General features: G+C 40.7%; 1 protein-coding gene and 1 pseudogene across 1 annotated transcript in view; both read right to left on the bottom strand.

Annotated features, from left to right (window-relative positions):
- MORC2 (MORC family CW-type zinc finger 2) overlaps nucleotides 1–9,446 on the bottom strand; it is a 48,036-nt gene extending 38,590 nt beyond the window's left edge. The window contains exons 1-2 of the mRNA XM_006894797.1: nucleotides 9,379–9,446; nucleotides 1,634–1,687 (exon numbers count right to left, since the gene is read on the bottom strand). Of these exons, the coding sequence (XP_006894859.1) occupies nucleotides 1,634–1,687; nucleotides 9,379–9,446 (122 nt within the window). The remainder of the gene's footprint in view (nucleotides 1–1,633; nucleotides 1,688–9,378) is intronic.
- A 1,419-nt stretch (nucleotides 9,447–10,865) lies between these two features.
- Nucleotides 10,866–24,577, bottom strand: part of LOC102863418 — a 37,012-nt pseudogene continuing 23,300 nt past the window's right edge.

Below are 24,577 nucleotides of genomic sequence, written 5' to 3' on the forward strand. Positions count from 1 at the left end.
ACACAAGTTCAATTTTCAGTTAAGATCCTTTTTCAGTTCGTAAGTGTGATGACTGGGTATTCATACTTTTGTATGACATGTGCCTCCCTTAAACCTTGTTACGATGTCGGCACATTACCTGTCTGACATGAAAAAAAAACATCAATTAATTTATCCATAAAAGCAAGAAAGTAACTGAGTTCAATGGTGCCAAACCAACTGCAGGCAAGAAAAATGAGGCTCAAGTGTATTTCATTGGTTTTTAAGTGAAAACAGTCCACTTGAAGTATATTCTATTCCATATGGACCTGTTGCAGAGAACAGTCCACTTGAAGCATATTTTGTTCCATATGGACTTGTTGCAGAAATCTAAAAGCATTTTCAGATATGGAAAATTGCTATCAGTGACTTGGAAAAAGACAGGCTAGAAAAAGTGCCATTCGCAGGAATCTTCAGTTCACCATAATCCATAAAATGGAGCCAATTATGGTCACGCTAAATTGGCAATAGGCAAATTCCAATGTTTTCCCCTTAAGCCACAACATTTTAAAACAAAATATAGAATCATGAAGTCAAGCAGGACTGAAACAAAATGGGAATATTCTAACTAGCATACTTCCATGAACAATACAGTTAATGGTAACAATAAAAATAACGGTATAGGTTATACAAAGTCAGAGACAGAAAATTAACAGGGAATCTTTTTAGAAGTACTTTTGCTATTAACTTGTAACCCTTTCAGCCTTTATTAGTCATCAATGTGAATGGATTAATCAATAAATGTCCACAGATATTTACTGTATTCCGAAAAAAGACTAAGACTGAGAAAATATCTTCTAAATTATAAAAAGATTACTAATCTGGACTTTGCTATTTGTTTGTCTCTGAACCAACTCTATTTAATTATGCACAGTAACATCTATATGATTCTTTCACTAAGAACTCAGTACAAGACGATGCACAATAGTGATTCCTTCCAAACTGGACTGCTAACAACGCAAAAGTGCTCTGATTTGTTATCTCACAACTAAACACATATATCCGTAGGACAGAGCATTCTAACATAGCTTGAAAGGCATCAGATAGCCTAGTCTGAATTAAAGCTAAAATAAACTCACTGCACTGCACCCATTCTGACTCACTGCACTGCACCCATTCTGACTCACTGGAACGCTCCTGTCAAGGCTCCTGTGCAGCAAAGGTTGAATGTGAACTGCTGATATTTAGGTTTAGAAGCCAGGCACACAATGAATGTACCAGGTCACCATGTTGCCTATTCTCAGATCAGCAAAAATTAAATCAGGAGCTTGTTTGTTTTATTAATTTGATTCTCAGGTTTCTACAATCTTTCCTTACATTTTCACAACAGTTATCTTGCCCTCATACACAAGGGAAGGCAGCTCTGGAGGTCAGAAGTTGATTATTTTCTGGCTACAACAAAGACCGCAATAAATGAATTTAAGTTAATCAAATAACAGTGGAAGTACCAACCTAATGGGCTATTAAAATCGTTTATTGGCTAAGAGGTCTCTTAGGAGTTGTTGCGGCTCCAAAAATGTCGTCTTTTCAAGTCTTTGGAGAATAAAAGTTACAAAAACCCTGTTAAGTTTTTATATTTATAAGCACACACTGTACATAGCTGAGGAATACATACCGTGCATTATCAACCAGTTCAGCAAGAGCACCAAACAAGAATTCATGAGTAGTTCTGAAATGATAAATATTTAGTCACCCAGAGAATTAAAGAATTATGACTTTAATTAAAAAAGTGAAGACTATTCAGGGAGTAATCTAAATCAATCATCTGCATTATTCATCAACACTACTGCAGTTTCAATTTCTCCATAACACAAGCCTTTTCAGAGCTCACCAATCGTGCTCCACTGTTGACCTATCAAGTCTTGCTATCTACTCAGAAATGTTGATTTTAACCCATTTTCAATTGAGAAACTGCCCAAAACCATAAGACTCCTGTGTACACTGTTAAAACAGTGTTTTTCACTATAATTAAAGTTCTGCTTAAGAAAAAAAAATTATTTTCTATTGTCTTAATGAGCTTAATTATGTTTCTGCTTAACTTGGAGCATTCCCAATGGACCATTTGTTATTTTGCTTTGCCAATTCTCATGTGTGATCTGGTAAGAAAAGTAATCTACACACATTTGTACAGTTTATAAGCAAATTATAAAGAAAAAAAAATTAAAATTGGGAGAATAATCCATTGCTTGACTTTGTCCCAGACAATAGTCTGTCTAAATGGATCACATTAAAGTAAGAAATCTCAGCCCCTCCTGAGCAATTCCTGATAGGAAGTGAAGAGCCTGGTTAATTTTCATATGGTCACTATTAAGGATACCAAAGAACATGGTAGACCGTGGTCATCTCCTCTTTGGGAAAGCTGCTCAAAATCTGAGTTGGTTCAACATACAATTATCATGTTATTCAGGAGTCACTGTATCCTTACACACCTTCTCGATGCACTTTGTGCTATTTCCCACACTGTTACTTGGTGTTGGGTTGTGGCTATGACTCATAGTGATTCTATACACATCAGAATAAAACCTTGCCCAACTCTGTGCTTCCCTCACAATCTCCTGTTAAGTCTAATGTTTCATTCAGTCTTTGTGTTGTTCTATCCCTCTGAAGGTCTTCCCCTGTTTTGCTGACCCTCTATTTTTCCCAAATTCAAAAAACTCAAATTTGTTGCTAGAATTGACTCGTCTCTGACTCTCCAGCAGGTTTTCAGAGGCTGTAAATTACATGGGAAGAGATGTCCCCTTTTTCTCTGGAGCAGCAGCTGGTGGATCCAAACTGCTTGTCTTTGAGTTTGGCAGTGTAACACCTTATTCATTAAGCCACAAGAGTTCCCTATACTAGCTCTGATTAAATGTAAATTGTAAGATGTGTCTACACAAGACCACCAGAAAACTAGCTTGATTTTTGCTGAGAAAAGCATAAAATCACTAACCCACACATAATATATTACAGTTATCAAAGTTGCTATTTTCTGTATACAAAGCTCAACTAATGGATAAAATGTCTAAAATTTAAGAATGAAAATATTAACACTATTAAATAAATGGTAGTCTCATTAGAGTATCTAATATTTATGCTCTTTAAATGCAAACTGTAATGATTTGTTTATAAATACCCAAAACTATTTTTCCCTCATAAGTGCTCACAAACAAAAAATTTTAAACTACCGGTTCTTAGTAATTAAGAACATCCCCCTGTGAGATCAGTGAACGTATCCTGTTGCTAATCTAAAGGGGTCAATACATGCACATAAAAAAGTAGAAAAAGAATCTCCAATTCAACTAAAAAATAAGAAATTCTGACTTTACATAGAAGAGTCCAATTACTAAAACAAAACAGTTCTATCATTGTTGAAAATATTCATGCTTATCACCTCCAACTCTTCAAAATATTAGTTAAAAATAATCTAAATTACTTCCCTACAGAGATAAAAAGATGATCCACCAAAATAACAGTACTAAACCTAATCCATGCTCGCACATTCTAAATCAGTCATTTTTCTATACTGTTGTTGCTATGTGCTATCAAGTACAGCAAGTCTGTGAACAGATCTGAACCCTGTCCTATCTTTATCATCTCTGACTTCTAGAGCGCCCTGCTGCAGTCACTGTGTCAATTTATCTCACAGAGGATTTTCTTGTCTTTTGCTGACTTACTAGTAATTAGAAAATTATAAAATAAGTCTTCTCATTTATTTAACCTTTGATAATTGTTATATAATCATTTCTACAGCAAGACTTTTCATTGCAACATGAATCTCTACTTCAATTTAAGCCACAGAATCTCACCATAGAATCTTAGAAATACTGCTCATGCAGGGGTGGGGTGGGGTGGGGAGGAGGGTGGACAAGAACAGAATCATTAAACCAGAGACACAAATTTATGTGCAGAAATAACTTTAGGAAAGTTAGGTCAGTATAAATAATCTGAAACCCGAATTCTGACAATTTTTGCTATGCAAACCAATGTCAACACTACTGGATTTCCAAAGCTGTGAAAAATGAGGAAGCTCTGGAGGCTCAGTGGTAAGTAGTTGCACTGCCAACCCAAAGACAAATCTACCAGCTGCTCCATGGGATAAAGATAGGCAATCCACTCCTGTGCCTCTAAAAACTCACTGGTGGGTCAGCTATGAGTTGGTTCCAACTCTATGGTTGTTGTTATGTGCTGTCAAGTCGCTTGTGACTCATAGCAACCTCTACGTACAACAGCTCTGAATTCTACCCTATCCAGAATCAATTTCACTGTCTCTGACATATCTACCCCTGTTACTCCAGTCACAACAACAAATCTTAACTGAAACTAAGGAGAACTGGTGGATTTTTTTTCTTGGTTATCAATCTAGCACTGAATGCATTAAACCGTCAAGCCTCCCTCTGCTATCAGGACAAGGAAACCCAAGTTCGAGCAACGACTTCTCAACAATACGTTATTCTATGTTTCACATAAAAATATGAGAGAGAATTCTATAAGCAGATCTCAAATGGGCCAGCAAAAAGAACCCTTCTCCCTAGATTTCCACTGCTTTTTACACAATGGTTGAAATTGTGTCCTTATGCATTTGTTGCTGGGTGTCATCAAGTAAGACTTAGCAACCCTATGACGAACATCAGATCCGAAGCTGGCCCTAGCCTGTGCCATCCTCATCATCTCTGCCACACTAGAACCCATTTTTACAGTCACTGCATAAATCCATCTCACTAAGGGTCTTCTCTTCTTTTGCTGACCCTCTACTTTTTTCTAAGCATGATGTCAAAAAAACCATTTCAATTTGTCTCTTGTTCTACATAGTATCAGAAGCTGTTCCATAAAAAGATTTCAGGTAAGCATGGTATTCTAAACTTTTTCATGCTTAAGATGGCAGTTGTCAAGTAGTATTTTTGTGATGGCAGTAAGCATCATAAAGAGACTTGTGAGACAACAGTTGGTAAGGTCACAGAAAATATTCAGAACCTTCTTCAGACTTCCAATTCACTCATGATGGATTTTGCTAACATGCTTAAAACCCAAAAAAGTTCCAACTCCCTCCTGTCGAATTGGAGTAAGCTCACAGCTAATTCTTGAGAGGCATTTCAGATTATAAATCCTATAGGAGGGACTGCCCAACTCTCTCCCACTGGAACTAATGCTGGTGGAGTCAAAGCAGTTGCCTTCAGATTAGCAGTATAATTCCCTATGGAATATCCAGCAGGTGGTAAAGCCTGTTCCAAACATATTTTTAAAAAACATCATTGGTTAAAATCTGTTTTACAAACAGTTTTCCAAGAAGCTCACCCCTTAACTCTCAAGACAGAAAGAACAAGTATCAAAATTCTTTTCTTCAAAGACCTAAGGATCCTTTACAAGTTCTCCAAAAGAGATCAACCATCTAGAAAACCATTTTTTAACAAGCTTGTTCCATATTCCACTGCTCATGGCTTTAAGCATAATTTGTTCTATGTTGGAAATAGTTTTGGAACTCAGTTTTATGTATGTTAACAATCTGTCTTCATTGCTGGAGGAAAAAACCCAAGAAATTCTAGAGCAACCACTTTAACATATTTAGAGTGTGGATCCATGCTTCAAATGGCTTCTAAATCATATATTCAGAATGAACAGGTTTTTCCACATCCACTTCACATACAGACAAAACTCAACTTGTTATTGTTGGGTCAGAATCAACCCTCCGGTTTGCAAAGCTGTAAATCACAGAGGAGGAGACTGCTCATCTTTCTCAGTAGAAGCTTAAGGCATCTCATAAACCTATGGTCACAACAGAGGAAGAGGAACAAGAACAAAAAGTAGCCACCTTCTACTTAGGCATTCTGCTCTACCAGGCCACTCAGATGCAAAAGCGAACAAGACGACTCACAATATTTATCCCTAAGGAGTACAACTCCCACCACCATGAAGACATCTAAAGCCTGGGTAATTCCAAACTTTTTAATTCCAAATTAAACTCAGTGCTCTTAAGTGTATTCCAATCCAGAACAATCAATCACTGAGTTTTCAAAGCTGTAAATTTGGACAAGAGACAGTCCATTTTCCCTCTTTCAGAAACCCCGGTGGATCTGAACCACCAGCACAACATGTTAGTGACCTTTCAGTTAGCAGCACATGTTGTAGAATATGCTACCAGAGGGCCTTAACTTTTTATTTGCAGGCCCAAATCTTACATAAATAAATTCTTATTTTTAACTCATCTTAGCAACATTCAATATTAAACTAGTCCATGGCTTTCTAGTTGCCATGAGATTTTCTCAGGCCCATTGTAAGCATAAATGTTGACATAACAGCACAATTATCAACTGTTACCTCAGGGCAGATACATAGTTCAAGGCTACTACTCCAAATTCACTAAGAAGCTATCCCCCTAATCAGTGGTACCAAACAGAATGTTACCATTACACTGGCTCACTAATGAGTGGTATGGCTGGAGGGTCAGCTATGAGTCAGTTCCAACTTAATAGCACATAACAATGTAAGTAACAAATCACCACCTACTGTTAGAAACCAGACTGCGATTCCAAAGGCATGCAGTTCAACTGCTCGGCAGGAGAGATGGGCAATCTCCTCCTGTGGAATTTATTGCCTCTGAAAACCTACTGGAGTCAGCTATGAGTCACTTCCAACTCAATGGCACTCAACAACTCAGTGTTTACTGTTTTATGCAGGGAAGGAGCCAAAAACTACATTATTTTATATAATGGTCATGATCACTGTCAGGTTAGTCCAATTTCCTAAATGACAAAACTAAAACTCAGAGAGAGATTCACACAGTAAGGAAGTAGTCCATTTGGGTTTGACTGCTACCCAAGTCCTACCTTTTTCTACCACACCAGAACAATGTCACGTTCCTAGCCTGGATTCTGCCTGCAAATCTACACTAAATGGAATGAGGCAAAACCACTTCTTTCACAGTTAATAGCTAAGAAAGTACTGTAGATGTCAGATGCCCTAAAATGGATTTTTCAAAATCAGAACAAATGAGAAGTTATGGTAAAGCAAATTTTTCTTCCTTGAAGATAACAAAGTGAACCACTCAAGAGTAAAAAGTCACATTTGGGAATTTGAAAGTTTTGATTTCCTTTTTATGATACAATTATCCAATCACATCACCACAATCAAGAAATATCTTGCAATTAGTTACAAAACTGTTATCTTGGTGTTCCAGGATTCATACATTCTTCTGGAAGGGCTCAACACTGTCTGAACTAGAACTTCAAAGGTCAAGGCCATGATCCTTAGTGGGAAATTTCAGAGCTTTCAAATGTTCATACTAGTTTCAATACAACATGGGTAAATCAAATTCCCAGAAAACTGATCCCCTTTATTTTAAGCAAGTGACTAGAGTGAAGTTAAATCTCTCTGCTTTGACTGTCCACCCACTGATAATATGCTATAAAACTGGGAGGAGGAGACAGAAATATTCCAGCATCCCAAAATTAATGGACTTATCAAGTCAGAACTAACATGTAATTGATACTCTAGGGGTTTTCAGAGACTATAAATTTTTTAGGATTCCAAGGCTACAAATCTTACAGGACTAGACTACATCAATTTTCTACAGTGGATTCCAACTATTGGACCTTCAGTTTGCAGCCCAAAATGTAACACATAAGGCTAACAGGGCTCCTTTTGGTCTTAAAAAGTCAATTTAAACAAACAAAAAAAACCACTCAAAACAAAAACAAAAAAACACACTGAACACCCAAGGCCATGCAATCAACTAAGATGAGTAACCTTTAATCAGTCACCTCATCTCAAGCAGATTTCCAGGTTCATCATTCATGAGACTCTGCCTAGGTGACCTTTAAGGTCCCTTTTCTAAAATGTTCAACAAGCTTCCTAGATAAAAACCATACCAAACTTCCACCGCTAGCAATTCACCTAACTACTTAGGGGAAAAGATAATTTTATTTATTTTTTAATATATTTTTGTGTGAGTGTACCGTCAAATCAGATCTGACTGGTACAGGAGGAGATTGTCCCTCCTTTCCCAGCAGAGCATCTGGTGGATTAGAACCGTGCCCCTCTGGGATTGTAGTTGCAGCTCCTTGCCACTAGGCCACCAGAGCTCCCCTAAGATAATTTCTTTGAAAGAAAAACAACCAACAAAGAATAGACATTAAGGAAATACATAGAACACTCTCTCCTATCCATAAAAGGCTTAAACTCTAGTACAAGCATTATTAGAGAACGGAAATCTATATTCTCAATCCTGAAAAGGTTTCTTCAGGTAACTTTGGGCCATATAGTGGGCTGTCCATCACCAGTCAAAGGACTAAAATGGTAGCTTACCCTGACTGCAAAAGTCATAGGTGAATATACTAAATAAAACACTTCTGTATTTTAATCCCACTGGCTCACTTTCAAAAGAATGGACATAAGGATTCCTTGCAAAGTTCTAAGACCAAAATAAACCATGATCTGAATAACAACGAGCACAGTATGTGCTCTAGCTCTGTGATTTGTACACAGCTTGTAAAAATCATAAAAAGAACTGCCTTTAAGTCAGAAATGACTCATCCAACCCTCCAGCGTGGTGGGGGTGGGGGGACAGAAGTTACAGGAAAGATTGCCCATCTCTGAGGAGCAAGATGATTCCAACAGTCAGAGGTGCTCCCTTTGGATTAGCAGAGCGACTCTCAAAAGGACTCTACAAACAGAGGTACCCACATTGAAAGGCAATAAAACCCCTCAATGCTGTCTAGGCTGACCCACTCACACGTAAACCTCCTTTTTCCTTCAGAGAATGGAAACCAATCAACTTAAGAAGCAGCTTGCAATCTTTCACCTGAAGCTAGTCCTTGTGTGGTTGGCATTAAAGGTCATTTATGGATCAGTGTGGGTGAGGCATTTCCTGCTTAAAATATACAAACTACATTGGATGGAGGGATCAATTTTCCCGGAAGATAAAGCCATATATTTACAGAGCAAATTACACATGGTTTCTTCTTCCAAACTTTTGTCTGCAACTAGCTTTCTGTCTTCAATCTTTTAGGCCCCCTCTTTATTGCTGGTATAGCTCGCTGTTGTCACTAAAGAGCAGAGAAAGCTGATCCTGTGATATGCCAACTTTGGGTGATCCAAAGGCTTGGTTTCTAGCAAACACTTCAGTAGAAACATTTCAATGGTATTGACTTGAAAACACTAAAATTTGCCTTTAGAAAGCTTCAATTCAGTATATGGAGCCCAGAGTCTTCTGGATTAGCAAGCAGTATTTCACTGATCTCGATTCTTCAAGAGCTCATCTCGTGGTTTATCTCATTCATAGATGCCTCCCAATAAGTTAGGGGAAAAAAGACATTTTGGAGAAAGGTTTTCCATCCTAATATCAAATGACTTGTTATTGGTTACCTCTGTGGCACCTAATATACTTACGAATTAGTGTGCAGATATTCAAAGGTTAGCTGAGCTCGATTCAAACTGCTGTAATTTGTGAAAGCCATTATCGCAGGGAAGTCGCCAGTTACCCCCTTAACTGGACCCTTAGAATGAACGGAATAGTCTTCTGGGATTTCCTCCAGGAAACCCTGTGCTTCTTAGTTAATCTACGGTTTCTCTAGGGTCTCTCCAAAATATATTCACACAGCAGTCTGAAATAATTCATTTCTCCTTCTCTTTTATATCTTCGATTATGATGTAAGCGCTTGGCAGGAACTATGTCATAAGACTGTAGGCCGAAAGCGATTGGCATTAACGGGCACGCCTTTAACTCCCAGGGATGTAGGGCAGTCCGAGGTAGATGAATTACTTCTCCATCTTCACTGTGGTTTTAAGTCTTGATTGTGGGTGTGGTTTTGTCGTTCCTGGAAATTTCCTATGATCACGACGGTTTACAATCTAGTAATTCACTGATCTGCTATTTTCCATTACGCAACTTGAAGACTCAGGTCTTCACCACCAATGATTTCAAGGATCTTTTAAGAGAGTCCTGCACCGGCAAACACGACGTCTTCGACGGAGTGCTCGAACTCCCAGCTGCAAAGTCCTCTTAAGCGCTGACGGATTTTTCCCCCCACCCCCAAAAGCCTAGATCAAACCCAGCTTGCAGGCTCGCCCCAATCTCTTCTGGATCCTGGGCCAAACGACCTCACACAGGCCCGCTAAATCGTCTCAGTCGATCCGCCCAAATCACCGCAGTCGGGCCGCGCCCCTCCCCCCGCTTCCCTCAGAAGGCGGCCTCAGCCTTTGCCGGCCCTTCCCGGGGCTCGGTCCCGTGGCCTCCTCCTCCCGAGGAGGATTTAAGGTCCAGATTTAAAGTCGGGATAGACGGTACTGGCGAGAGCACCAGCTGACCGGGCGTTGCCGGGTGTTCGCAGCTGCCTTTGTCCCTCCCCACGGAATTGGAACCCAACCGCAGCGCGCGCTTGGAACCATGTGCTGCCGCCGCCTCCGCCTCTGCCGCCGCCGCCCGCTGCCTCACGCTGCGTTGGACGAAGAAATGATGACAGGGCGTGGTGCTGCAGCTCTGCGAAGAGGGTTGCTCTGTCGCCTTCACAGCCACCGATGCCACCACCACCGCCAGGGCTTTGTCTCCGCTCGCGTTAGCTCCGTCCGCCTCGCGCACTCCCTGATGCCCCAAGTCCCCGAGGCCTCAGCGGTTCATTTGGCCAATCAGAGAGGCGCAACTCCTCCCACCCCCGCCTTGATGCACCGCCTCCTCATTGGCGAGCAACATGCCCCCACGTGACCGGATCTGTGCTGCCAGACCCGCCCCTATCACGTGAGGGCTCGCTGCTCTCTTCCTGCTTTCCTGACCCTCTCCGCCATTTAAAGAAACAGTACCGGGGGCGGGCCGAGCGACGCAGCCGGGACGGTAGCTGCGGCGCGGACCGGAGGAGCCATCTTGTCTCGTCGCTGGGGAGTCAGGCCCCTAACTCAAAGAAGCCCTGGCGCGCCCTCCCCCCCTCCCCGGTCTGGTAGGGCGAAGGAGCGGGCGCGCGGTCGATCGAGCGATCGGTTGGCGGCTCTTCCTCCTGCTCTGGCATCCCGCTCTTGGGGCGCAGGCCCGGCCGCCGCGGCGCGCGCCCGGTGGCCGTTGGCGCTCGCGCCGCGTCTTTCTTCTCGTACGCAGAACTCGGGCGGCGGCCTATGCGTTTGCGATTCGACGAGGAGTCGTCAGGGTGGTCGGCGGAGGCGGGCAGCTGCTCCGCCCAGCTCCGGGGGAGGCGGCGGCGGCGGGATTTGGCGCGGCCGGGGAGGCGGGGGTGGCCGGGGCCGGCCTGGAGGCCTGGCGCCACCCCTCGGGGACTGCAAGGACCCAGTTGGGGGGGCAGGAGGAGGCCGGGGGATGGTTGGTGGTGGGCTTTCTGCTTTGCCTTTTTCTCCTTATGCCGCCTTAGTGAGGGGCGGGAGCTCTGGCGGCAGCTCCGGGGTGGGGAGACGAGCCCTGGAGTCGGAAGAGCTGGGTTTGCTTCCGGGCCTAGCCACCAGCTGGCCGAGTGACCTTAGGCAAGTCGCTCAGTAATTTGCGCCTCAGTTTCCTTCTCTTGCCTGTCAATGTCTGTGGGATTGAAAGCGCTTTGTAGACTGTGAAGAAGCGTCGTTTGTAGGTAAAAGATGATTATTGTTTGTAAAGGTTTTTGAGTTGAAAGAAAACTTAGCAATTACCCAGTCCTTGGAATCGTTAACCCTGGAACCTTGGATGGGTGTTGGAGATCTCCAGACTCCCTGAAATTGTGTGCAGACATTTGTGGGGAGGGAGAATTTCTGGGGAGTGAGAATCCGTCGTCAAGTTTTCATAGGAGACTGGGGCCTAAGAAGAGTTAAGAACTACGATTTCTTTGTGCCACAGGGAGGAAACTGAGGCCTAGATTATCATTTGGGACACTTCACTACCAGTTTGAATCCCCTGAGTCCTTGGGATATGTTAGCTGTTTCTATGCATAACAGATCGGGGTAAACAACAGTCCCCTGCTTAAGTCCTTTTTTTTTTTCACCCTGCGGTGCCTAATGGGTGACTGATCCATAATGGTACAATGGCACCTGATACAAAGCAGCTCAGACTAGCAGTTGGTGGTGCATTCTCTAGTATCAAGATGCATATTTAATTTTTAATTTTTTTGTTTGTTTGTTTCGACAACTTTGCTTTCTGCTGCTTATACTGGTGCCTGACTACCTTTCCTTGACCATTTTCTACTGTGGGTTGTTTTTTTTTCCCCCCTGCCCAACTCCCTATCTCTAGTTTTGGTGGTTGGTAGTGAACAAGCCTGTTTTTAAATGGTGCTGCTAAGTCCAGCTATTTAGCGGTGTGTGTGGATTGTTAGCAAACGGCTCCATGGAACATACTGAACCCATCAGGAGATTCCTTAATGTACTGGGGTTTTCCTTTTTTTTTTTTTTTTTTTTGGCCTCTTTGCCTATATTCATTGAAGATTAACACACTTTAAAACTTGTTTTTAGAATTCTTACTGAACTTCAGGAATCAGTAGATTTGAAAGTGATTCAAAGTTTTAACTATTACCCAGTCTGCCTTTTATTTAATTGCTCAAAAGTGTGATACTAGGATGGCCAAAATGACCAGTTTTGCTTCCTTGTTAATTTCAAGCTGCTTTTCTCAAATTCCAGACCATTATCAAACACTATAGAAATGTTTGACAATGTTGAATTTCAAACACTTTCATTATGCCAAGTGGTGCTTAACCAGTGGTACAGCTCAAAACTAACAAACCAACAAGTTTAAACGTATTTTGTCTGGTTAGGTGTTAGCCAGTCCTGGTATTTCATACAAATGTTTGGGGAGAGGGGGAATCATATTGACTACACCTTGTACCTAAAGGGCAGGGACAAAAAACGGTCCCCCTTTGTGAGAAAAGACTTTTTTTTGGAGAAAATGTATTGCTCTTTTAGCTCTTTTATAATTGAATCTGGATGTACCTCAAAAGAATCTTTTTAAGACTGTGGTGATAAGATACTTTCTTCAGGAGAAAAGAAAATCAGATGAAACTCTGTCAAAAAGAATGAGGTGTTCAAGATTTATGTTTCAAAGGGTTTCATTCCATTGTTCTGCACTCGCTGGAGCAAGTTTATTTTGATATAGCCACAGATGTGGAATCCAGACTTCCAAAAACTGCACCTGGGCCCCAGGAGAGCATATCAGCATGAAGCAGGAACTCTAGAGCTGGATTTTTTTAAAATTTTATTTTATATTTTTGTAACACTTGACCTTGTTGTGGGAAAAGAGGCAATGATTGAACAAGCACTGCCATAAACACTGTTCCTGGAAATCTGAAGACCAGAGTTTCTATCCAGACCTCGGTGTATACTCTGACAACACCCCATCCAAAGTGAACCACGGTATTTGCCATTTTCCAAAATGCTTTCTTGACCATCTCACTATTGCATGATCATCTCACTATTGCATATGTTTTCTTCTGTCAACACTCAGCCATTTCCCGAATATCCAACTCATCTAGATAACCTCCTTGCCACAAATCTCTTAATTTCAGCCAGAACTAAGTTTTATAGTATGCCATTGTGTATTTTGAAAGAAAATCCAATCATATGACACCTTGTAAAATAGTTTTCATACATTTGGTCTCTTTCCAGAAAGCAAACCCCTTGAAAGCAAGGGCCTTGGCTGAAGCATCTTTGCCCACACACCACTACCCAAGATGAAGCTTTTATTAGAAAGGAGGAATTTAGAAAGCGAGTGTTCTCTGAATAAGCACTCAGTAAGTGTTTGCTTAATTGTTGTGTGATAAAGTTGCTCTTGAGTAGAAAAGTCACTGGGTGTGAGCAATGTTTCTTCATTTCCTGTATTTAATTTTTTTATTCCAAATTTGAAAAGGGTTTAAAGAGTCCTCATTTATAAAGAGAAATAATCTGTTGAAGAATACTCATAAGAAGGTTACAAAACTCAGCACCGTCCCTGGTGGGTATTTATCCTCTCCCACTCAAGATAAATAAAAACTTGTTAAAGTGAAAGTTAACAGCATTTTTTTTTAAAGGGCAAGATCATAAGAATTGGGGAGGGCATCTCCTTAGCTTGTTGAATTTTAAAAGTAAAATGTCCTCTTACTGTACTTTTTAAAGAGCTACTCCCTTCTTCCCCCTTAACTCCTGCCCAGGGGGCTGAATATATTCAAATTAACTCCTGATTGCCAGTCTCTGGGGCAGTTTGTTTCCAAGAACCAAAAAAGAATCGGCTTGTGAACTCTTTTGTTCTTTTCAGAGATTTTCAGCTAGATTTGGGGGGGGGTTTGCTTTTCTACGCAATTATCATTCTCATCACTCCAAGCCAGGCCTGTTGAGATTTAGTACCCATTAGACAGCTGATGTCCTGTTTTTAATTCCATGCATTTGTTGTTTTACCTGCTTTGTCCCTATCCCCTCTAGTCCTGTGCCTCCTGATTGCTGTGTTCACCTGGACCTTCTGACTCCCTTCCTCGTACTAGTCCATCAGTCTGCAGAACCTGGATTTTTGCCCAGTGATTCTCCTACCACCTTACTACTGAAGAAGGCACCATGCCAGTGGGACCACTGTGACCCAAGAGGCATTCTGCTATCATGTGGCCTTTACCTCACTCCTGTCCCATTCTACCCAGATTCAGCACAGTCCTTAATTGTGAAGTCAGAATACTTAAACCAAAAATACAGACAACAAAGGCTCCATTTGTTCTGTGAATATATTTTGTTTCTTTGGTTAGTTATAGCCTTCAGAGACACATGATGACAATTGGGACCAAGGAAAGACACCGGCAGAAGAGTGGCAGCATGCCCTTGAGAACAGCATTGGACCACACAGTTGCAAGTAATTGACATTTGTGAAGCATCTATAAGATTTCCATCAAGATCCCTGCACCCTGTTCTTTTCTTACTTCAAATCTGTCATTGCCTATGGAGTGACAAATATTTTGACCCATTGAGATCAAAAGAAGGACACAGTGAACTTTTCATAGTGTCTTCTATGAGATTTCTCAGGAACCAGAACTTTTCATACAAATATAAGAAATTCTTCCAAGGATTCCTTTTATGTGACACCATCTCACAGAGCTCCAGTCAGATCCAGAAATGGCCTCTTGCTATATTAAGGTAGACCCTGTATGGTAATCCCTTATGTTTATATAGCACTTTACAGTTGCAGAGCACTTTTGCATACATGTATTTCATTTAGTTACCAAAACAATAAGTATTTGTTTATTTTTTTTTTTTAATAAGGAAATGGAAATGTAAACGGTGACATAATTACACAGTGGGAAAGACCTGGCTTTCTGACTCCTAGTCCAGTCTCTCCTTACAGTTATACTTGCCTTTTACTTAGTGTTAAAATAGCTGGAGATGGTAAACCCCAGAAAAGTCAATAGTGGGGCTTCCTGATCTGCTGCATTCATCTGAGCAAGATGTCACAAATGTTAGTCAATCTTGTGAATAATGCTGTACCTAGACCATAATCCCATAGCAACACTCCTCTAAGATTTGGGAATAGACTGTATCCATGGTGGTAGATTGTTCACTCAACAGAGCGTGTGTCCATGTGATACTGAGCCAACTCAATATGAGAAACACGAAGCTGCTTTTAAATCTTTTTGTGTGTCTTTATGGTTTTCTCAAGATGGGCTAATTGGTTAGAAATTTCCTGTTCATTTACTGGCCCACTTATTTATTAAGTCTTCTTTTTGAATACCAGGTCTTTACCTGTGTTTTTTTGTTTTTTTCCCCTCTCCACAAATTTAGTATTTTAAGCATTTCTTTTAGAGCAGTCATTTTGTAACAGTTGTAATATATATTGTCATGGAGCTCCTGAAGCCTAATATGCTGCTAAAGATAAAAATACTGCCTATCTACTAGCATTGTAGTGTATTACAGAATATCTAAAGGCTTGGAGCAAAGACCCCAGTGTATATTAAGTATAATCAAGTACAGAAGACTGATTAAAAGCAGCATTCCTTTTATTAGAAAGCAAAATGCTTTGGATAGGTATTGCCAGTACTTGCCCATTCAGTGGCTGTTCCTGAGAAACCAGGAATAAGAGCATGTTTGAAATCTATCTACTTTTTGTCACCAGCTGCTGGATTGAGGATGTTTCTATCATCTGACAATCATACAGTTTTACCATCCCCTTTTCTTTTCTGTCAAGGGAAACACTACAAGATTTTCGGAATACATGGAAAGGGGTTGAGGGAAAAGTAATAATGCTCTCAAATGGAGAGTTCCATGGCCTCTACCCCTAGAATTGTATTGTTGGGAAGGGAGAGCAAATTACAGTTCCTCAAAATTTGAGTTGTGACTTATTAAGATCTTGTCAGCACTCATGAAAGAAGTCACCTCACTGTAGACTTCTCAGGAATGGTATTTACAAAGAAATGGTTTGCCAGGTGTATGCTGAATGCAAGTGCTGTTGCTACGTCTAGCCAATAGTCACATCCCAATCCTTACTTAGAAGCCCAACTCAGACCAATCAGAATTTATTAACTTGTAATGTATCTGCATTGTGGAAAGAATGACTAGAGAAACACTTTTCTTGGTTTTGCTCACAGTTTGTCATTTCTGTGACTTATTTTCTGTATTTCAGCATTCTGTGAACAGCTTGTTGTTACATCATTTGTTTTCCAAAGACACTTAAATGGCCATGAAACCCTTTGAAAAGGATATGGAATCTCCAAATAAAAGTGCAGCTGCTCTGGACGAAGCAGGAATGGGGGATCTGAAACCCATCACAAGCACCTTCCTTACCACCACAGTGACATCTGAGGGTTCGCCCTCACAACACCTAAAGCTCTTCAGAACACAATTTGAAAACCACTGTTCTAGACAACAATATGATGTTTGTCTTGATTGACATTCTGACCTTTTATGTGTCTCCGTGCAACCACCATTTTCAGTTAATGTGAAAGAGTCGTCGGAATATATAACTGTGAACTTGGAAAAGTGCAAGAAGATTGGCATGTCCTTGCCCCAGGAATACCCAAACATATTGAAAGTGATGTCAGATAAATTCCATTAACAGCTTTCCACCTTCAGGTGGACTTCTAGTGATTCCTGGAACTGGATTTAGCTAGAAAGTCACACATATATGCTCTACACTGATAAAATACCTTTAGCCATCTTCTGTCACAAATACCAGATGCTCTGGTGGTACTTGAAGTACATGACTTTGAAGTCTTAACTCTCTTTTGATAGCTGAATTTTCAGCAAGCTGGCATGAAATTGAAGCTGATGCTTCATGGGACCACTGTGTGTCAACTTAGGCAATATGTCCTCATTAGCCATGATACTCCATGTGCAAGGGATTATGTAACTATGAAGACAGCATTTGAACAACAATGCATAAAAGGGACATAGTATGTGGTTATCATTTGTCTTATATTCAAACTACAAGTCACTTAACATTTTTCAACCAGGGACATTTACACTATTGCATCGGTTTTTATTCCACTTCAATACTGACTGCATGATAAGGGAGCTAACTAACCTTCAAAGAAAAGCCAAAACAAGTTTTCTATAACTGGCATATTTTCATACACTGCCCCTAAATTACTATGACTACTGAGTTCTATGTTTAACAGCTGATCTACTAGAGAGAATCTTTGACCACCTTATCTATGTGATTTGAAATGTGCTTGTTTGGAACATTTTCTAACCAATGAGAAGTATCCCTGTATAATTGGCTCTTGATGCCTAATTCCATCAACTGCACATATTAAGGATATTGGATATTAAGAACAGGCCCTTGGTGTCCTGAGGGCTTACATACTGGACTTTACAGATAATACATCTTCCCCTTTTTTGCTGGAAGTGGACTGACTCAAATCTACAATGACTGCAGCTAAGGATTTTGATCAGTAGACTCCTGCTTCCTAGTATAAAACCACAGTCCCCTATCTTCATGGATGTTGTAATAGAGTTTCATCTGTCTTGGTAGTGTCTTTTTTTTTTTTTCACTCTGAAGACAACTTGATTCAGAGTGACCTGTTTCATTCCTTGTAAGATGTCCTCAAACATCAAAATAATCTACTTCTGAAGGAAGGATTCAATTTATGAACTCCCAGACAAGATCATGTTGAACAAGACTGATTTATATAATGAGAAGATTCCATCACAGTCTATTTAAGATCCAGCTATCCTCAGCTGCTGTAATGAATGCACTGGCTAAGCATTATGAATAGTTTCTTTTGTGTCATTACCCTCTAGACCAATCATAACTAGAATACAGATCACCCTCTAAATTCTATAACTGGCTGAGATTTCAAACATTTAAATATGATTGCTGTAAACTGCTCACCTTAGGGGGGAAAATCTGGATGGCCAGTCTGCCTGTAAATAAGGCTGTAATTTATTAAGGATTAAATACAAGCTAAGTTTTTCTATTGTCACCTCTGCTGTAAATCCAGTATTTTACATACAAGGACATTGATCTCCACTACTAGTCTTTGTCTCGGATCCTGTCAAAAAGAGAGATTTAATGTGAAGATGATAATCTCAAAAGTTTAATGTGTACTATGTAAGACTTGGTTGGAAAAAAAAACCCTACACAAACCTAGGAGCCTGCCTCAAATCTCATCTGAATCTTTAACCACCACCATGAAGCCAGTCTGATGCCTTGCTTATTATAATCCTCAAAGATGAGCTGAGTTACAGAAGGTGGAAAAGAGTTGATTACCAAAGAGAGTTGAGCCAGCCTTGACAAATCTGGCTCTTCAAACCCTTTAACTCCTAAATGTAGTGTAAAACGCCTAAATAACCTCAAGTCTGGATCAAGGATATAAACATCTCATATGAGCTGAAACTTGTCAAATGAGCACAAAAAAAAAGCTGTTACAGCTAACTTGCCCTTCAAAATCACAGTGTATTAAGCCAGTGTATTGAGTGTATTAAGCCAATTTGCAGAGCTCTTTATTAATCTGCCTCTTCTTCCAGATCATTTTCTGGCTATTGGTTTGGCCTTGCTGAAGGTACTCTGCTTACATACTTACCTGACTCAGCCATTGCCTACCTTTTTTGATGTATTGCTGCAATCAGACTGGCTGCCTTTGAGATAACTACAACCAGCCTCAGCCTATCTTGTGCCTACAAAGATTTTGAACAGAAGCAATCTACACCTCATTCCACCAGGACTGTTCACAGCAGAAAGGATTTTGCTGTACATACACTCTGACCAGCACCTTTTTTTTTGTTTTTTTAAGTGCATGGTGGGCCACTTTGCCTATTTTCAGCATATTTTACCAGATCTGGAAGAAGTACACCAGAGCCCCAAGTGCTGTCTATTCAGTAAGAATACAAACATGGCTCTGCTTCACCAGTATTCGGAGAAATATACCAGTTAAATTGAGCAAGACAAGAACACAGGAAATGTTTTTCTACCAAATTTAACATTTACTATTGACTTAGCTTCAGAGAACTATTTCCAGAGTGGGATGTTTGTCTTGCCACTTTGCATCAACAAGACAGCTGTTAGACTCACTACCGTGGAAACTCTGCTGTACTACCATCCAAAGTATGCTACTGGACATAATTTTTCTTCCTGAGGACAGGACAAACTTCGTTTACCCTCATGATGTTTTCAGAATATATTTTTTAGTAATTAATGAAAGAAGTACTACCAGCTCTTAGCCTTTTTACTTCATGAACAGAGACTCAGTTTCCCAATATGTAATCATTGCAGACAATTGTTTTTGATTGCCCAGTGTCCACTCCATCTTATAACTCCTTGGTGTTTCTTGGAACCGCCTCTCCCTATTCCATCAGCCTGTGTCTTTAAGATGGGCAGAGCCAACCTTGAGTTTCATGACTGGGCATATAATTAAGACCTGGCCAATCAGGTAGTCCATCTTCTTGACCGTTGTGTCCACCTGACCAGTTCAGCCCTGGTCATGATTATAGTTGGTCTAGTGGTATCCAGCCAAGGCATTTTTCTTGTATGTGGGGGAAGAGGAACTTCCTTTACTGAAGTTGCTACCCTTTGTTGGATGAAAAACTGGAAACAAGGCTCACCACATGAACTAAACCAGTCAGAGAATGAAGCCAGTGCAGAGGAAAGCAGAGCCAAAACATGGAGAGACTTGAATCCTGATGACATTGTGTGTACCCTTGGATCCAACCGTGCCTGAAGCTAGTATAACTCCCTGGACTGTTCAGTTATGTGAACCAATAAAGTCTTTTTTGCTTAAATAATTTTGAGTTGCATTTCTGTTTCTTAAAATTTTAATCCTGAGCACTATGGTATTTACCAATGTTTAACAGTTCCATGGCCACACAGGTGCCCCAACCCAGAAGACCAAATGAATTCAAAACTGACAATGCCTAAATTATTACAGAAACTTAAAAATCATAAGTGTCTTAGCTATCCAGTAGTGTTAGAACAGAAATGCTTATGGATAGTTTTAACAAGTTTGCATTCATTCCTTGCCATCAAGTCAAAACTCAAGCTGAGGCTGTAATCTGAATTCAGAGCACCAGATGTAGAGGAATGCATTCTGTTAGAAAGTCCTTGGTCTCCTTTTAACATCTGCTGCATATATTAGCAACAGTTATAAGGCTAGGAGGTTTTTGTCACAGGGATCCTGGATCCAACTGATGCATTCATTCTGTTCCTTGACAGTATTCAGATCCTACTTTGTCTACATATTGCTCTCTCCTTTTATTTCTTGTAAGATAAACATTAAAGCAGACCAAACCCCAGAGATCCTTGTCTAACTGCTAACCCACAGACAATCATGGCCTACTTATAAATAAATTAAATAAATAAATAAATGCTCACTTAAGTTGGTTCAGACCCAAGGAGGTCATCAGGTTTCTGGGACTGTAAACAGGTGCAGGCTTCCTCTTTCTCAGAGGATAGTTCAAACTGCTGACTTTTCAGTTAGGCACCCAGCACTTAACCTTCTATGCCACTAAACCTAGCCAAATTGTCCTATTTGAGGGGACACAGTTCAATCTAGGATACCCCACTGTTGGACTACCACTAACAAAACCCTAAATCATGTCATCCCAGGATTATTTTTTTATCCCAGAATTAGAATTTCAAGTGAAAATTCATCTGTGAGTCTAGGATACACGTTAACCTGTTTCTGAAGTTCAATAGTGAATAGGCAAAAAAGTAGACATGCCCATTACAAATGTGAGAAATTGGAAGGGAAGAAAAAAAGATAATGGGTACCAAGCAAGTAAAAAAACACATGACCATTTGCCAGCCCTCTAAACTTGAAAATAATCCAGTCTTCTCTGAGAACATGTAAGCAATAGCCCTGATCTTCGGTCTTAAGTGCTGGCCTCACTGCATTATGAGAGAAAGCCCCAGAGCCCTTCAGCACTAACATCCAGGCTTTCTGAGATGTCAGTTCTGCTCCTTTCTGATGGGAACCACATCCACCTTGCACACCTAAACAGTGTCACACGCTGGAACAATCAAACTCGAGAATGTGGCTCCACCATTTGAACACCCAGACATAATGGGCCTATGAGAATGAGGCAGCTCTACTTTACACTCTTGTCTCTGCAGCTTCTACTTGTATCTTTGAGACTTGGGCTAGCCTAGCCTCTGCTTGTGCAGCCAAGAATTCCCATAGCCACCACTCTACTGTAAACCTCAACCAAAAGACACTCAACTCTTGCTCCATGGGTCAGCTCCAGTACCATTTTGTGCCAGTCTTCTGGTCTTACCACTGCTCCACACCTGCGCGAACCAGTGTTAGCACTGTTTTCACTTCCTGCACGAACCAGTGTTAGTACTGTTTTCACTTCCTGAGCCATTACTAGAATTATCTTTGACACATTCATAATTTAACCAACAGATTACTGAAGGCAACTCAGATATTTCCTGTCATTGATGTCTAGTAGATTCCAAATCATCTAACCATCCATTCTTGTGTGCTGTCAGGTTGCCTGCAACTCTTGTCAACCCTATGTTCATTATCACTGAACTCTCCCTATCCTGAGTCAATCTCACGGTCTCCAGTACACCGACTCCCATTAATACTGTGCCAATCCATGTCATCCAAGGTCTTCCTCCACCCTTTCAAGCATGATGTCTTTCTCCAAGGACTGGCCCCTTGTACCTCCATGTCCAGAGTATGTGTATGTGCAAGAGAGAGTTTCAGAATCCTTGCCTCCAAGGAGCAGCCTGGTTTCACCCTCTCCAGGACAGACCTATTTGCTCTCTTGGCAGTTCAGTACTCTTCCCCAGCACCACAACTGAAAGACATCAATTATTCTGTAATCCCTAGTCATTGACCAGCTCTCATGCATAGCAGTTGTAAAGTCCATTGCTTGAGTCAGGTCTCTTTAGTCTTGTAGTCTCAAGACTGACATTGCTTTTAAACATCCTGAAGAGGTCCCTAACAGCAGTTTTCAATGCACTTCATCTTTTGACTGACTGGGTGCTAATACCGTTGATTGTGGATCCAAGCAAGCTGAAATTATTAACAATCTCAATCTCTTCTCCTTTTATCATGGTGCTGACAATTGACTGACCAAAGTTGTGAGAATCTTTGTTTCTTGATGTTGCACTTCAATCCATACTGAAGACTTGACATTTTGCAGCAAATGCCTCAGGTCCTCATTAGTTTTGGCAAGTAACATTATCTGCATAATGCAGGTTGTTGATGTCTTCCTCCAATCCTGATGCCAGATTCTTCATAAAGTCCAGCCTCCCAAATGATCTGTGTTTAGATTGAAAAGGTATGGTGATAGGATGCTTCCTGGTCCAAGGTTTTGCATGAGCACAATTAAGTGTTCTAGGATTCCTATTCTTCTCAAGGTTAGCCACAATTTATTATGATTCACACAGTCAAATGCCTTTACATAATTCATGAAACACACACATTCCTCTGGTAGTCCCTGCTTTCAGCTAAGATCCATCTAACATTGGCTATAACACCCCTAGTGGCACAGTCTCTTCTAAACCCAATTTGCATACCTAGAAGTTCTCTGTCAATGTACTGTTGCAGTAATTTTTGGGTGATCTTCAGCAGGATTTTGCTTGCATGTGTTCGTGATACTGTTCTATAATTTTCACACTGGGCTGGATCACCATTTTTTTTTTTTGGGGGGGGGGGAATAGGAATAATTACAGTCTGTTCAGTCAGTATGCCAGGTAGTTTTCCTCCAGATGTCTTGGCACAACCTGGTAAGCACATCAGGGCTGCATTTGTTGAAATATGTCAAAATAGTAAGTTACAAAAAATGGCTATCTTTATCCTTTGGAGCTGCTGGTAGATTAGGTCAGAGAAGCATAGATTTTTATTTAGCAGCACAAGGCTCTGCAGAAGATGCCACCAAAGCTCCCTAGTACTATTGTTATGTGCCATTGAAAAAACTAATAGCAACACTATGGGAAGTCTGAACCTTGCACTATACTGCACCATTCTCATAATCTTTGATGTGTTCAAGCCCATTGTTAAAGTCATCTCCTTGAAGGTCTTCCTCTTCTGCCCTGGTCCTCCACTTTTCCCAGCATGAGGACTTTCCCCAAGGACTGGCCTTCCAGACATCATACCCAAAGTATGTGAGACAGTTTTAACCATGCTTGTCTCCAAGGAGCATCTTGGTTGCATTTCTTCCGAAACAGACTTGTTTGTTCCAACACTGCACTTCAAAGGCATCAGTTTGTCAGTCATCCTTAGTCATTGTCCATCTTTCGCATGCATAGGAAGCAATTAAAAATAGAATTAAGAGCCAGGCACACTTTACTCCTTAAACCAACATCCTTGCTTTTTTGCACTTTGGTAAAGTTTTCCATAGCAAATGTCCCCAGAGATTGCTGGTACCATGGGTGTTGATTGTGGTTCCAACTACAGTGACATCATTAACAACTTCAAGATTTTCTCCATCTGTTGCCAAGGTGCCATAATTTCCATTTTGATCATTTCTGGCTAGTGTTTCATGGTTTCTATTGTGAGTTGTTCTGCCAATCCTTTAAAATCTTGCTGTCATAAATGTCATTTTTCGTTGCCCAAGATCACTTCTTTCTCTTTTTTAGTGAAGTCAGCCCCTGACTCATTGTGACCTCATGCAGACCATAGTGAAGTGCTGCCCAGTCCTCTACTTTCCCCAAGATTGATAGAAGAATGGATGATTGTGGTCCATAGGGTTTTTATTTGCTGGCTTTCAGAAGTAGACCTTTCTTCCTAGTCCATCTGACTCTGGAAGCCCCATTGAAAATTGTTCAGTGTTTGAGCAGCACTGATAAAGTGCTTATGAAGGGCACTGGCTGGGAATTGAACCAAGCTCTATGGCATGGAAAATAATAGTTCTACCACGAAACTGCCAATATCTCATTTTACTGATGTTAAGTCACTTGATGTTTGTCAAGTCAAGTATGACTCATAGTGACCTTATTTATGAACAATAGATCTGAACCATGTCCTATAGCCTGTACTAACCATCCTCACAATCTCTGACACACTCACGTTCATTGTTGCAGTCACTGTGTCATTCATTGCATTTGGTCTTCCTCTCCTTTGCCATCTCTCTACCTTTCCAAGCTATAACCAAGCCTTTCCAAGGAATAACTTTTCCTAGCAACATGCCGAAAGTATGAGACTAAGATTTATTATATTTGCTTCCAAAAAGCACTCTGGCTGCACCAACTCCAAGAGGGTGTCCATGAGATTTTGGAAGTCCATGAGATAACTCACAG

The sequence above is a fragment of the Elephantulus edwardii genome, unplaced genomic scaffold (genome assembly GCF_000299155.1).
Source record: "Elephantulus edwardii isolate Elephantulus edwardi_28Jun2011 unplaced genomic scaffold, EleEdw1.0 scaffold00151, whole genome shotgun sequence".
Taxonomy (NCBI): Eukaryota; Metazoa; Chordata; class Mammalia; order Macroscelidea; family Macroscelididae; genus Elephantulus; species Elephantulus edwardii.